This window comes from Mustelus asterias, chromosome 4, assembly GCF_964213995.1.
Source record: "Mustelus asterias chromosome 4, sMusAst1.hap1.1, whole genome shotgun sequence".
NCBI classification, from domain to species: domain Eukaryota; kingdom Metazoa; phylum Chordata; class Chondrichthyes; order Carcharhiniformes; family Triakidae; genus Mustelus; species Mustelus asterias.
The window spans coordinates 147,444,530-147,458,324 of NC_135804.1; the positions used below are offsets into that span (position 1 = coordinate 147,444,530).

At 46.0% G+C, this 13,795-nt stretch overlaps 1 protein-coding gene and 1 non-coding gene across 2 annotated transcripts in view; one reads left to right on the plus strand and one right to left on the minus strand.

The window, feature by feature from the left end:
* Positions 1-1,730: 1,730 nt before the first annotated feature.
* LOC144493177 (retinal guanylyl cyclase 2-like) overlaps positions 1,731-13,795 on the minus strand; it is a 58,985-nt gene continuing 46,920 nt past the window's right edge. Inside the window, exons 16-19 of the mRNA XM_078212073.1 lie at positions 9,531-9,625; positions 7,832-7,917; positions 7,623-7,727; positions 1,731-1,842 (exon numbers count right to left, since the gene is read on the minus strand). Coding sequence (XP_078068199.1) covers positions 1,731-1,842; positions 7,623-7,727; positions 7,832-7,917; positions 9,531-9,625 — 398 coding nt within the window. The remainder of the gene's footprint in view (positions 1,843-7,622; positions 7,728-7,831; positions 7,918-9,530; positions 9,626-13,795) is intronic.
* Positions 13,158-13,229, plus strand: trnap-agg (transfer RNA proline (anticodon AGG)). The gene has a single exon. It is a non-coding gene; the product is annotated as a tRNA-Pro (tRNA).

The following is a 13,795-nucleotide window of genomic DNA, read 5'->3' on the forward strand; positions in this document are numbered from 1 at the left end:
CCATCACCATCTGAGGAAAAACACTCTCACTATCCACCCTATCTAATCCTCTGATCATCTTGTATGGCTCCATTAAGTCACCTCTTAACCTTCTTCTCTCTAACGAAAACAACAAGTCACTCAGCCTTTCTTCATAAGACCTTCCCACCATACCAGGCAACATCCTGGTAAATCTCCTCTGCACCCTGTCCAATGCTTCCACATCCTTCCTATAATGCTGTTCGCAATACTCCAAGTGCAGCCGCACCAGAGTTTTGTACAGTTGCAACATGACTTCCTGGCTCCGAAACTCAATCCCTCTACCAATAAAAGCTAACACTCCGTACGCCTTCTTAACAACCCTATCAACCTGGGTGCCAACTTTCAGGGATCTATGCACATGGACACCGAGATCTCTCTGTTCATCCACACTACCAAGTATCTTACCATTAGTCCAGTACTCTGTATTCCTGTTACTCCTTCCAAAGTGAATCACCTCACACTTTTCCGCATTGAACTCCATTTGCCACCTCTCAGCCCAGCTCTGCAGCTTATCTATGTCCCTCTGTAACCTGCAACAACCTTCCGCACTGTCCACAACTCCACCAACTTTAGTGTCATCCGCAAATTTACTAACCCATCCTTCTACGCCCTCATCCAGGTCATTTATAAAAATGACAAACAGCAGTGGCCCCAAAACAGATCCTTGCAGTACACCACTAGTAACTGAACTCCAGGATGAACATTTCCCATCAACCACCACTCTCTGTCTTCTTACAGCTAGCCAATTCCTGATCCAAACCATTAAATCACCCTCAATCCCATGCCTCAGTATCTTCTGCAATAGCTTACCATGGGGAACCTTATCAAACGCTTTACTGAAATCCATATACACCACATCAACTGCTTTACACTCATCCATCTCTTTGGTCACCTTCTCAAAGAACTCAATAAGGTTTGTGAGGCACGACCTACCCTTCACAAAACCGTTAGGGGTTGCTGTACTAATATAGTTTAGGATGTTATTCAGGGTGGCACAGTGGTTAGCACTGCTGCCTCACAGCTCCAGGGACCCGGGTTCAATTCCAGCCTTGGGTCACTGTCCGTGTGGAGCTTGCACATTCTCCCCGTGTCTGCGTGGGTTTCCTCCGGGTGCTCCAGTTTCCTCCCACAGTCCAAAGCTGTGCGGGTTAGGTTGATTGACCAAGGTAAATTGCCCCTCAGTGTCAGAGGGTTTAGCAGGGTAAATATGTGGGGTTGGGGGGATAGGGTCTGGGCTGTCGATGCAGGCTCGATGGGCCAAATGGCCTCCTTCGGCATTGTAGGGATTCTTTGATTCCATGATTCTAAAGTTAATCCCACTTCAGCAATGTAATACAGTGCAAACGCCTTGAGAAAAGCATGTATCATGTTGATTGATGTTTGAATAAATTCCTAACTTGACCGCATGTGTAGAAAGTAGTCTTAGGTCTTCTGAAGCCTTGAGATTCATGCTCAAAATATCTCTGCCACATGTTGGATTTTTAAAACTCTTTTTTTAATGGGGTAAGATCAAAAGCCCTTTACACGAGAAATATTCAACATCTAAATTTCTATACATCATTACTGTGATGGACGGGCATCAAATTGAGTTAACGTTCCTCCAAGATTACTTTTAATAATCCACCTCTGGTTTATCTGCCGCAATGGTCCTAATGCCACTAAGAATAACCTTTTGCAATGTCCTTGTTAATCAGGTGATAGCCTCTTAATCAGAGGATGAGGATTAAGGTTGCCATCTGTGAAGCTATCGTTGTCCCCCTGGCTGTGGGAGCTGTGCTGTCGCACATTGTCTTCTTCCTAAACAGATTTTTGTTGTCAGTGCTGAAAGTAAAAAGCGAAAACATGGGTTAAAAGTGAAACTCACGGTCCACCACCATTCGTTCAATCAATATTATACTGTAAATGGCTTGATAGGTCTTAGGATCATAGAATCGCTACAGTGCAGAAGGAGGCCATTCGGCCTATTGAGTCTGTACCGACCACAATCCCACCCAGGCCCTTATCCCATAACACCACGCATTTACCCTGCTAATACCCCTGACACCAGGGTTAATTTAGCATGGCCAATCAACCTAACCTGCACACCTTTGGACTGTGGGAGGAAACCAGGGCACCCGGAGGAAACCCATGCAGACACGGGGAGAACATGCAGATTCCACGCAGACAGTGGCCCGAGGCTGGAATAGAACCTGGGATCCTAGTGCTGTGAGGCAGCAGTGCTAACCACTGTGCCACCATGCCATCTCCTAATGTCTGATTTTTCCCGAGAATGCTGATAGCCTTTGCAGTTGCTCTACACATTTGATGAATACCAAAACAATAGTAAAAAAGGACTTGCACCCTTTTGCAACCTCAAGATGTTCCAATTTCCTTACAGCCAATGAAGTACCATTTAAAAGTTGTAATGTGCCGGCCAATTTGTGAACTGCAAGGTTTAAAAAAGCAATCATGTGAGACCGGAAATCTGTGTTAGGTTTTGGTTGAGGGATAAACTTTGACCAGAGGATGGGAGAACTCCTGACTCGTTTTCGAATTGTGCCCATGGGAACTTCTACATCCACTGGGGTGGAACGGTGTCCCAGTGGTTAGCATTGCTGCCTCACAGCGCCAGGGACTCTGAGTGGATTCCAGCCTTGCGTGACTGTCTGTGAGGAGTTTGCACTTTCTCCCATGTCTGTGTGGGTTTCCCCCGGGTGCTCTGGTTTCCTCTCACAGTCCAAAGATGAGCAGGTTAGGTGGATTGGCCATGTTCAATTGCCTCTTAGTGTCTAGGTTAGGGGGATTTACGGGATAGATGCGTGGGTTGCGGGAATAGGATGGGGGGTGGGGGGGGGGGTTAGGCCTTGGAAAGATTATCTGTCGAAAAGTTGGTGCAGACTCGATGGGCCGAAGGGCCTCCTTCTGCACGATAAGGATTCTATGATTCCACCTGAGAGGGCAAATGGGACATCTGCCAGCATTCCATTTGAACGGTAACACCTTAACCGTGCTGTACGCCAGCATTGCACTGCAGTGTCATAGAAACAAGAAGCAGGAGTAGGCCATTCGGCCCTTCGAGCCTGCTCTGCCGTTCATTTTGATTATGGCTGATCATCAAATTCAACATCCTGAATCCTCCCCTTCCTCCCATATCTCTTGATCCCTTTAGCTCCAAGAGTTATATCTAATTTCTTCTTGAAATCAGACAACGGTTTGGCCTCAACTATATTCTGTGGTAGTGAATTCCACACATTCACCACCCTCTGAGTGAAGAAATTTCTCCTCACCTCAGTTCTAAAAGGTTTATCCCTTATCCTCAAACTGTGACCTCTAGTTCTGGACTCGTTCACCATTGGGAACATTCTTTATGAATCCACCCTGTCTACCCCCGTTAGAATTTTGTAAGTTTCTATGAGATCCCCTCTCACTCTTCTAAACTCCAGTGAATATAAACCTAACCAATTTAGTCTCTCCTCATATGACAGACCTGCCATCCCAGGAATCAGCCGGGTAAACCTTCGCTGTACTCCTTCTATAGCAAGGATATCCTTCCTCAGATAAGGTAGCAAAACGGCACACAATACCGCAGGTATGGCCTCACCAACGCCCTATACAATTACAGCAAAACATCCCTATCTCTATACTCAAACCCTCTCGCTAGGAAGGCCAACATACCATTTGCTTTCTTTACTGTCTGCTGGATCTGCGCGCTTACTTTAATGCATGAGGACCCCAAGGTCTCGTTGAGTATCTCTCTCAATTTACACCCATTCAAGTAATAATCTGTCTTCCTATTATTTCTACCAAAGTGGATAACCTCACATATATCCACATTATACTGCATCTACTATGTAGATGCCCACACACTCAGCCTGTCCAAATCACGCTGAAGCTTCTCTGCATTATCCTCACAGCTCACCCTCCCACCCAACTTTGTATCATCTGCAAATTTGTCACTAGGGATTATGTGTTCAAGTTTCAGGATTGGGACTTGAACACATATCTTCATATTCACTTGCAAGAGCCACAGTATATTGAAACATTGGATACAATGCTGTGAAATTGTTTTATGAGTGTATAAAAGGCACAATATGGGTTTATTTTGGGGTTCAACATCCTTTGCCCAATTTAAAATGATACTTGATTCATGCTGGGATATTGTTTCATAGTATTGGGTATTAGCAGGTTTTTGGACTAAGCTGTGGTTAAGTCCTAACTTACCCTCACCTCTTGTGCGACAGCAGTCCATGGATAGTGATTGAGAGCAGAGACTCTGGCTGGCTTTCCCCTTTCCCCAGATCAGGAGATCAGAGGCCATTATGGGAATCCTACACCAGCTTGACTGAGGTCAGCTAACACAACACTAACCAGGGGATCAAATCTAGGAATCTCTTAGTCTGGATGGCTCTGTACCATATTGGGTGTTAAGTTAACCCAGTAAACCACTGGGGCTATTATTTTCACCCAGTTTACACTTTTTCGCTCCTAAGAGACCATAAGACCATAAGTAAAAGGAACAGAGCAGCACAGTGGCACAGTGGTCAACACTGCTACCTCACAGCGCAAGGGGCCCGAGTTCAATTCCGGCCTTGGGTGACTGTCTGTGTGGAGTTTGCACATTCTCCCCGTGTCTGCGTGGGTTTATTCCAGGAGCTCCGGTTTCCTCCCACACCCAAGGATATGCGGTTGGGTTGATTGGCCATGCTAAATTGCTCTGTAGTGTCAGGGGGATTAGTAAATGGGTGGTTCCGGGATAGGACTTGGTAGGATTGTTGTCGGTGCAGGCTCGATGGGCCGAATGCCCTCTTCCTGCACTGTAGGGATTCTTTGATTCTGTTCTATGAACAGGAGTAGGCCGTTTGGCCCCTTGAGCTTGCTCCACCATTCAATAGGATCATGGCTGATCTGATATTCCTCAAGTCACTTTCCTACTCTGAGCAATAATAAAGGATGGTCCCATGGATCCTTCTCCAGTAGCTGAACAAAATGCTCATTCTTTGTGCATCAGCCTACACAGCGAGGGTTACTGGGGAATATCAGACCAGAGGGAGTATCATGGCTGTGATTCATAGACATCCACACGTCCCCTTTGGAGCAGGAGTCACTGCTTAGTAATCAAAAGCAGGAACCGTGACCACATTTATTTCCAATTGCACTACGCTGCGTCCTTTCATTCCCAATGCTAAAATAAGTTTTAAGTTTATTTATTAGTGTCACAAGTAGGCTTACATTAACAGTGCAATGAACTTACTGTGAAAAATATAACTGCTTTAGGATTGCTTTAAAATACTAGATGTATGGGCACCGTATACATCATTAAAGTACATATAGAACAAAGAACAAAGAAAATTACAGCACAGGAACAGGCCCTTTGGCCCTTCAACCCTGAACTGACCATGCAGCCCGACTGAACTAAAACCCCCTACCTTTCCGGGGACCATATCCCTCTATTCCCATCCTATTCATGTATTTGTCAAGACGCCCCTTAAAAGTCACAATTTATCATTAAAAGTCATATTTGGAAATCAATGATAAAATTGATAAATCATTGCCTGCTTTAAAGGTCATGATGTGGAGATGCCGGTGTTGGACTGGGGTGAACACAGTAAGAGTTTTAACAACACCAGGTTAAAGTCCAACAGATTTATTTGGTAGCTAATGGTGTTTGCTACTAAATAAACCTGTTGGACTTTAACCTGGTGTTGTTAAAACTCTTACTGCTTTAAAGGTCACAGGAGCAAATAAAGTGATGGAGTGCTTCAGGATAAATTTGGGATGCCTGGATTTAAATGGGATGCTTCGGTTTTTTGGGTTGGACAATCGTTAACAGTCACTATTTAATCCAGATGTTAATACCTAGAAATTGATGTTGATCCTGTATAAGAGGTTAAACATATACCATATTCACAAGATTCCTTTGTCGAAAACAGCAGCATTAACCACTGAGAATGAACCATTGAGAATGGATAAATGATACATTGGGGCGATATTTATCTCTGATAAAGACCGCTCTCAGAAATCAGAGATGCTGTCTAATTACAAGAGGAGAATATTACCCAGTACATTGTTTCCCATTGTTACTTACTCCTGAGCATTAACTAAAATGGCAGAATTGAGGCAAATAGAGTGATTTTGCCCAACATGTATGGAACATGGAACTTAAGAGCAGGAGTTGGCCATTCACTCCTTCAAGCCTGCTCTGCCATTCAATAAAATCATGGCTAATCTGGGTGTGTCTCAACTTCACTTTCCTATCTGCCCCCACCACCCCCACCCCCCCTCCCCACCCCAACCCCCATGATCCTTAACTCTGTTGTCTATCAAAAATCTGCCAACTCTACCTTAACTAAATTCAATGACCCAGCCTCCACTGCCCTCTGGGGAAGAGAATTTCACAGATTAATGGCCCTCGTGAGAGAAAAGAAATTCCCCCCCTTCCCCCTCTTGAATGAGAGACCTCTTATTCTTGTTCTGGTCTCTCTCACAATGGGAAACATTCTCCAGGTATCCACCCTATCAAGTTCCCTCAGGATCTTCTGTGTTTTAATAAGACCACCTCTCAGTCTTTTAAACCCCAATGGGTATAGGCCCAACCTTTTCAACCTTTCTTCACAAGGTAAGCCCCTCATTTCAGGGATGAATTGAGTGAACCTTCTCCGATCTGCTTCTATCACACAGTACACAGTATTCCAGATGTGGTCTCACCATTGCCCTGTCCAGCTCCAATACAACTTTCCTGCTTGCATATTCCATTCCCCTTGCAATAAAGGCCAACATCCCATTTGCCTTCCTAATCACTTGCTGTACCTGCATACTAATTTTGGTTCATGTACTAGGACACCCAGATCCCTCTGCGCCATTGAGTTTTGCAATCTCTCTCCAAGTAAATGGAGTGGGGTTGGGAGTGGGTTTAGGGGTGGGGGGGAGGAGGGAGTACTCTGTAGGTAAAATCACCTCCAAAAACCTATTGGCTTACTGTTGTTTGATTCCTCCCCTCCTCTACCTTAACTTTAGTAAAGGAAGTGTAGACCTTGACTGCCCTACATGGCCTCCCACTCTCTCCACCCGCAAGACTCTGCTGAACTTTTGTACTCCTCCCTCACCCCACCTCCACATGTCTTAACTGAGCACTAGGGAAGAGCTCTGAACTGTCCAATCATCATCTATCAACAGTCAACCATTTCAGGTGGGCAACTGACTAGTGGGTTGTGAATGAAGGCTGGGAATAAAAGTCTGAGCCACAACTGATAAAATAGATTGGGGCACAAATTGATTTTAAAAAGTCTTAGCCACAAATTAACGGCAAAGGGACCTCATCCACCTGAAACACAGCCTTTATTCAAATTCATCCTCCTTTGCCAACCCCTCCACCCCAACACATACACACACACACACAAACAGACACACACACCCACACACATACTCACACACACACACACCCATGAATTAGAACCAATATAAAGTGTTTTTGGTGAATGAGTAAGAATGGTGATAGGAAAAATTTTTTTTTGATGTAATCATACACAAAAATGTTAAAGTGAATGAGACAGTGCACAAGACACAGAATAGTATACATTTATATACACAGAATAGTATACATTTATATATACAGAATAGTATACATTTGTGTATACGGCTTTACCTGGACACTTAGTTTTTGCCGTTTTTGGTCTTTCATTTTTTTGTATCTTGCCATTTCTTCCATCTGCAAACCATGAGTGTTTTGCCTATGTGAACAAGAACATTTTGTGATGAGATGGGGTAACTACAATTGACAGCAATAGTTAGTTCACCGTTGCTTCAGTTGTAAAGGTTTGATTGTTTTGCTTACCCTGGCTTCAATTCTGGAGGTTTTGGTAATGGCTTGGTAAAGCCCTCTTTCCCTACCAGCCAATAGGTCTCCTCAAAGCCTTGGTCCTTACAAAATAAGGAGAATGACACCATAGCAACTTTATTTCTGTAGCACTGAACCCAACACTGGAGAAATTCTGACGAACAAGACTAAGTAAGAAGTCTCACAACACCAGGTTAAAGCCCAACAGGTTTATTTGGTAGCAAGATCCACTAGCTTTCAGAGCGCTGCTCCTTCATCAGGTGAGTGAGAGTTTTATTCACCAACAGGGCATATAAGCTCAATTTACAAAATAATGGTTGGAATGCGAGTCTTTACAGGTAATCAAGTCTTAAAGGTAGAGACGGTGTGAGTGGAGAGAGCGTTAAGCACAGGTTAAAAAGATGTGTATTGTCTCCAGACAGGACAGTTAGTGAGATTTTGCAAGTCCAGGCAAGTCGTGGGGGTTACAGATAGTGTGACATGAACCCAAGATCCTGGTTGAGGCCATATACACAGGATCTGCTCAGATGAGGAGGATCGCAACAGACACCTCCAGACGCTGAAAGATGTCCTCATAAGAACAGGATATGGCGCTTGACTCATCAATCGACAGTTCCGACGCGGCACAGCGAAAAACCGCACCAACCTCCTCAGAAGACAAACACAGGACACGGCAGACAGAGTACCCTTCATCGTCCAGTACTTCCCCGGAGCGGAGAAGCTATGACATCTTCTCCGGAGCCTTCAACATGTCATTGATGAAGACGAACATCTCACCAAGGCCATCCCCACACCCCCACTTCTTGCCTTCAAACAACCGCAAAACCTCAAACAGACCATTGTCCGTAGCAAACTACCTAGCCTTCAGGAGAACAGTGACCACGACACCACACAACCCTGCCACAGCAACCTCTGCAAGACGTGCCGGATCATCGACATGGATGCCATCATCTCACGTGAGAAGACCATCCACCAGGTACACGGTACATACGCTTGCAACTCGGCCAACATTGTCTACCTGATACGCTGCAGGAAAGGATGTCCCGAGGCATGGTACATTGGGGAGACCATGCAGACGCTACGACAACGGATGAATGAACACCGCTCGACAATCACCAGGCAAGAGTGTTCTCTTCCTGTTGGGGTACAGTTCGGCGGTCACGGGCATTCGGCCTCTGATCTTCGGGTAAGCGTTCTCCAAGGCAGCCTTCACGACACACGACAGCGCAGAGTCGCTGAGCAGAGACTGATAGCCAAGTTGCGCACACATGAGGACGGCCTCAACCGGGATCTTTGGTTCATGTCACACTATCTGTAGCCCCCACGACTTGCCTGGGCTTGCAAAATCTCACTAACTGTCCTGTCTGGAGACAATACACATCTCTTTAACCTGTGCTTAACGCTCTCTCCACTCACATTGTCTGTACCTTTATGACTTGATTACCTGTAAAGACTCGCATTCCAACCATTATTTTGTAAATTGAGTTTGTGTCTCTGTATGCCCTGTTTGTGAGCAGATCTCCCACTCACCTGACGAAGGGGCAGCGCTCTGAAAGCTAGTGGCTTTTGCTACCAAATAAACCTGTTGGACTTTAACCTGGTGTTGTGAGACTTCTTACTGTGCTTACCCCAGTCCAACGCCGGCATCTCCACATCAGAACGAGACTAAGACAGGGGAATGGGGACTGCTACCTACCATCAGGTCTGTCCTTTCTCTGGGCACCAACTTATAGCCTTCATTCAGACTGAGAAGAATTTTGACAGTGGTGTGGTTGACATGAATGCGATAAGCTGCGAAGATATATTAAAAAGTCAAAATCATGTGACATTGTTTTGATGCATTACAATAATAGAATCTCTACAGTACAGAAGGAGACCATTCGGCCCATCAAGTCTGTACCGACCACAATCCCCACCCAGGCCCTATTCCCATAACCCCACTCATTTACCCTGCTAATCCCTCTGACACTAGGATTAATTTAGCGTAGCCAATCAACCTAACCCACACATCTTTGGCCTGTGGGAGGAAACCGGAGCACCCGGAGGAAACCCACGCAGACACGAGGAGAATGTGCAAACTCCACACAGACAGTGACCAAGGCCGGAATCGAACCCGGGTCCCTGGCACTGTGAGGCAGCTGTGCTAACCACTGTGCCACCGTGCCACCTGTATTGTATCATTGTAGCACCCTTCCACCTAATCTATGTTATCTCACCACCCCAGAACAGCATTGTAAGTAATCTACAAGGAAGCATGAAATTACAAAGCCATGTTAATAGGTTAAATCACTGGGCAAAAGTGTGGCAAATGGATTCCAATGTAGGTAAATGTGAGGCTGTCCAGTTTGGACAGAGAAAGAATAGAATAGTAGATTCTACATTAGTAGTAATAATAGTAATAGAATAGTATTTTTTCTCATGTGTGAAAAAGCAGGAAGAGTGGAGGTCCAAAGAGATTTTGGGGATTTAGCTGCATCAACCATTAACGTCTCAGAAAATAATCAAAAAAAAGCTCATGGAATGCTTGCTTTTAGATCTGTAGGGCTAGAATACAAGGGATAGGAGTCATACTACAGCAATGCCCTGGTTAGATGTCACTCGGAGTACTGTGAATTGCTAGGGACACCACAGCCGGAATCTTTTCACCATTCACACCGGTGGGATTTTCCCATCCCGCTGCAGTGAATGGAGATTTCGCTGGCTGCCAAATTCTTTGACCTCGCTGCAGCGGGACAGTGGCATGGACGGACGGTAAGATCGCTCCCCGCATCTTTAGGAAAGCAAAATTGGTCTTGGAGATTTACTAGAAATATGCCTGCACTTCAAGGATTGAATCATGGCATGAAGGTACACAAGCGGGGTTGTATTTCCTGGAGTGTAGAAGGTTAATGGGTGATTTGATCCACATTTTCAAGACATGAAGGAGAATGTCTGTAGGGTAGATAAAGAAATGATTTTCACTGGTTGGGGAATCTAGGATTAAAGGACATAGTCTAAAAATTGGAGCCAGACCTTTCAGGAGTGAACTCAGGAAATACTTCTACACACACAATGGGGCAGTAATAAACAGAGGTGGTGGGCTACAGCTCCTCGGACGGTAATTAATGGAGGTTAGAGAGCCAGTAGGAGACCTGCGTCGCCACTTTTAGCCAAGTATGGTCAGATAACTGGTCAGCAACAAGCCTTTGCCAGGATCAAGCACTCCATGGGTTGCAGGCACATGGGAGCAGAAGAATCACCTGCTCTCCATTGCTCAGCAGCGCCACCCAGGAGGCTCCTGCTGGTACTACATCCACTCAAATCCTAGCATCGTCGTGGGCCCAGATGCAGGTGAATGATAGCGGGGAAGGGTGGGGGGGAGGGGGGGGTGTTGCAGGAAATGGGGGGTGGCGCCATCAGCACAGACAAGGGCGGCTCTCAGCAGCCCATCTCCCCTTTCCACATGGTGCGATCCCCACTCACTGCTGGGTGAATTCCAGTGGCAGCTGGATGAAGCTTTCCCACTTAAAGGCCTCAGTTGACAGCGGGTCAGGAGATCACCCATGGGCTTTCCCACTGCAGCCTTTATTGGGGCAGAAGTGGGAAGGTGAAGGGGTTGCCAATTGCCACCCTCCCATCTGTTTAAATGCCCCCCCATCACCAAACTCTCCACAGGGGAGGGGGCATTAAATTCTGTCCAAAAGGTAATAGATGTTTGACACTTTCTTCCACAAATGACAACTGATGCTGGATCCATTGTTAATTTTAGATCTGAGATTGATAATTAACCAAAGGATGAAGGGACATGGGGCAAAGGTGGGTATGTGGATTTGGGTCACAGAACAGTCATGATCTCACTGAATGGTGGAACAGGTTCAAGAGGTTAATGGGGCTAAATGGTTGACTCCTGTTCCTGTGATCCATTAGGAAAGAAGGAAACCTTTTTTAAAAATCATTATTTGACCCCCCATTTTTCTCTCTCATGAAGGCAATGACTCATCATAAGGTACAATTTCTTCCTTCCTGGAATATCTCATCCAGTGGGTCATTGGTCATGTATGAGACAGTTAATTTTGTGAGGCTATTCAACCAGGTGAGGGACCACAATCAAGCCCAATTCTACCCTCACCCAACATCCATTTACCGGGAGAAATCACTGGCTAGCAATCAGGTGCCAAGAGTACGTGATGAATCTTTCCATTCCTGGCCAAGAGACTGAGACAATATTTCAATGCTGCCAAGCTAAGATCAATTGACTCAAAGGGTGACATTTATTCATCCAATCCTGGAGGCGAGGGGCCCACGTAATCAGACAGGAGGAAGGTGGGTGAAGGCCGTATTGCTTTCCCAACCAAGTCCAGAGCAGGAAGGATCAAGACAGCGTTCCTGCCCGGAAACCAACTGAGGGTCTTGAATGGCTCTTAAGGGCCTTATCGCACTAGTGCTCCTAGTATTCAACAAGAGGCAGGTGGGGAACATGCCATGTGGGCAACCCAGCAAGTAAACCTTGACAGGTATGTCTGTAGCAGGTTTGGGTGGGGGTCATCCCACCTACTTGGGCAGCCTATGCCCAATGGAGAGACCTTCTGGAGTTGTGAGCTTAAAACTAAACTGTTGACTTTGGGGCCTCTTCCACTGGCCCTGCTTTACCTACCTTCATTCTAATCTCCAGCAATGATCTTCAGCCTGGACCTCATACAGTACCCGATGGTGCGATTGGCAGCTCACAGAGGCGGGATATCCGCCTAGACCACAACAAGGACCCTGCCGCCAACTAGATAAGTTCCTGATTGACATTAAATTGGATCAGGGGCTCAGAGTGGCCACGGTGGGGTTGGCACCAGCTCTCTAGCCAATGGGCAGGCAGCACCACCAAGGGCATTTAATTCCTCCCAACATCCGCTGGGGTTTGAGCCTGGGAACCTCGGCTCCCTCAGGTACCAGGTAGCATACTTACCCAATTCAATGATTCAAATGATAGTACATCAGTGAAGACATTTTGTACCCCAGACAGCACAAAAGATCAAGCCTAAAAAAGTAATTTATTTTTAATGAACTCTCCCCACTCATTGTGCCTGTGTTGGATGCTGCTTGCTTCTTCCTGAGGAAGACACCATTGCTTCTTCTCCTTCTCATTGTTTCCATGGAGAGCAAGAGAAAGCAGGCAAACAAGGTGGAGACAGGATAGTCTAGAGGTGTGCAGGTTAAGTGGATTGGCCATGGTAAATTGCCCTTTAGTGTTCCAAGATGTGTGGGTTAGATGGATTAGCCATGGGAAATGTGTGGGGTTACCATAAGACCTTAAGATATAGCAGCAGAATTAGGCCATTTGGCCTATAGCATTGGCTCATTGGTCTAGGGGTATGATTCTTGCTTAGGGTGCGAGAGGTCCTGGGTTCAAATCCCAGACGAGCCCTGTTTTAATTTTCTATTTTTTTTACCAGGATGTTGCCTGGTATGGAAGGGCTTAGTTATGAGGAGAGATTGGGTAAACTGGGGTTGTTCTCACTGGAAAGACGGAGGATGAGGGGTGACCTAATAGAGGTGTATAAAATTATGAAAGGCATAGATAGGGTGAACGGTGGGAAGCTTTTTCCCAGGTCGGTGGTGACGTTCACGAGGGGTCATAGGTTCAAGGTGAGGGGGGGGAGGTTTAACACGGATATCAGAAGGACGTATTTTACACAGAGGGTGGTGGGCCTGGAATGCGCTGCCGGGCAAGGTGGTGGAGGCGGACACACTGGGAACGTTTAAGACTTATCTAGATAGCCACATGAATGGAGTGGGAATGGAGGGATACAAAAGAATGGTCTAGTTTGGACCAGGGAGCGGCGTGGGCTTGGAGGGCCGAAGGGCCTGTTCCTGTGCTGTATTGTTCTTTGTTCTTTATAGAGTCTGCTCCACCATTCAATCATGGCTGATATGATTCTCATCCCTATTCTCCTGCCTTCTTCCCGTAACCCTTGATCCATTTATTGATCA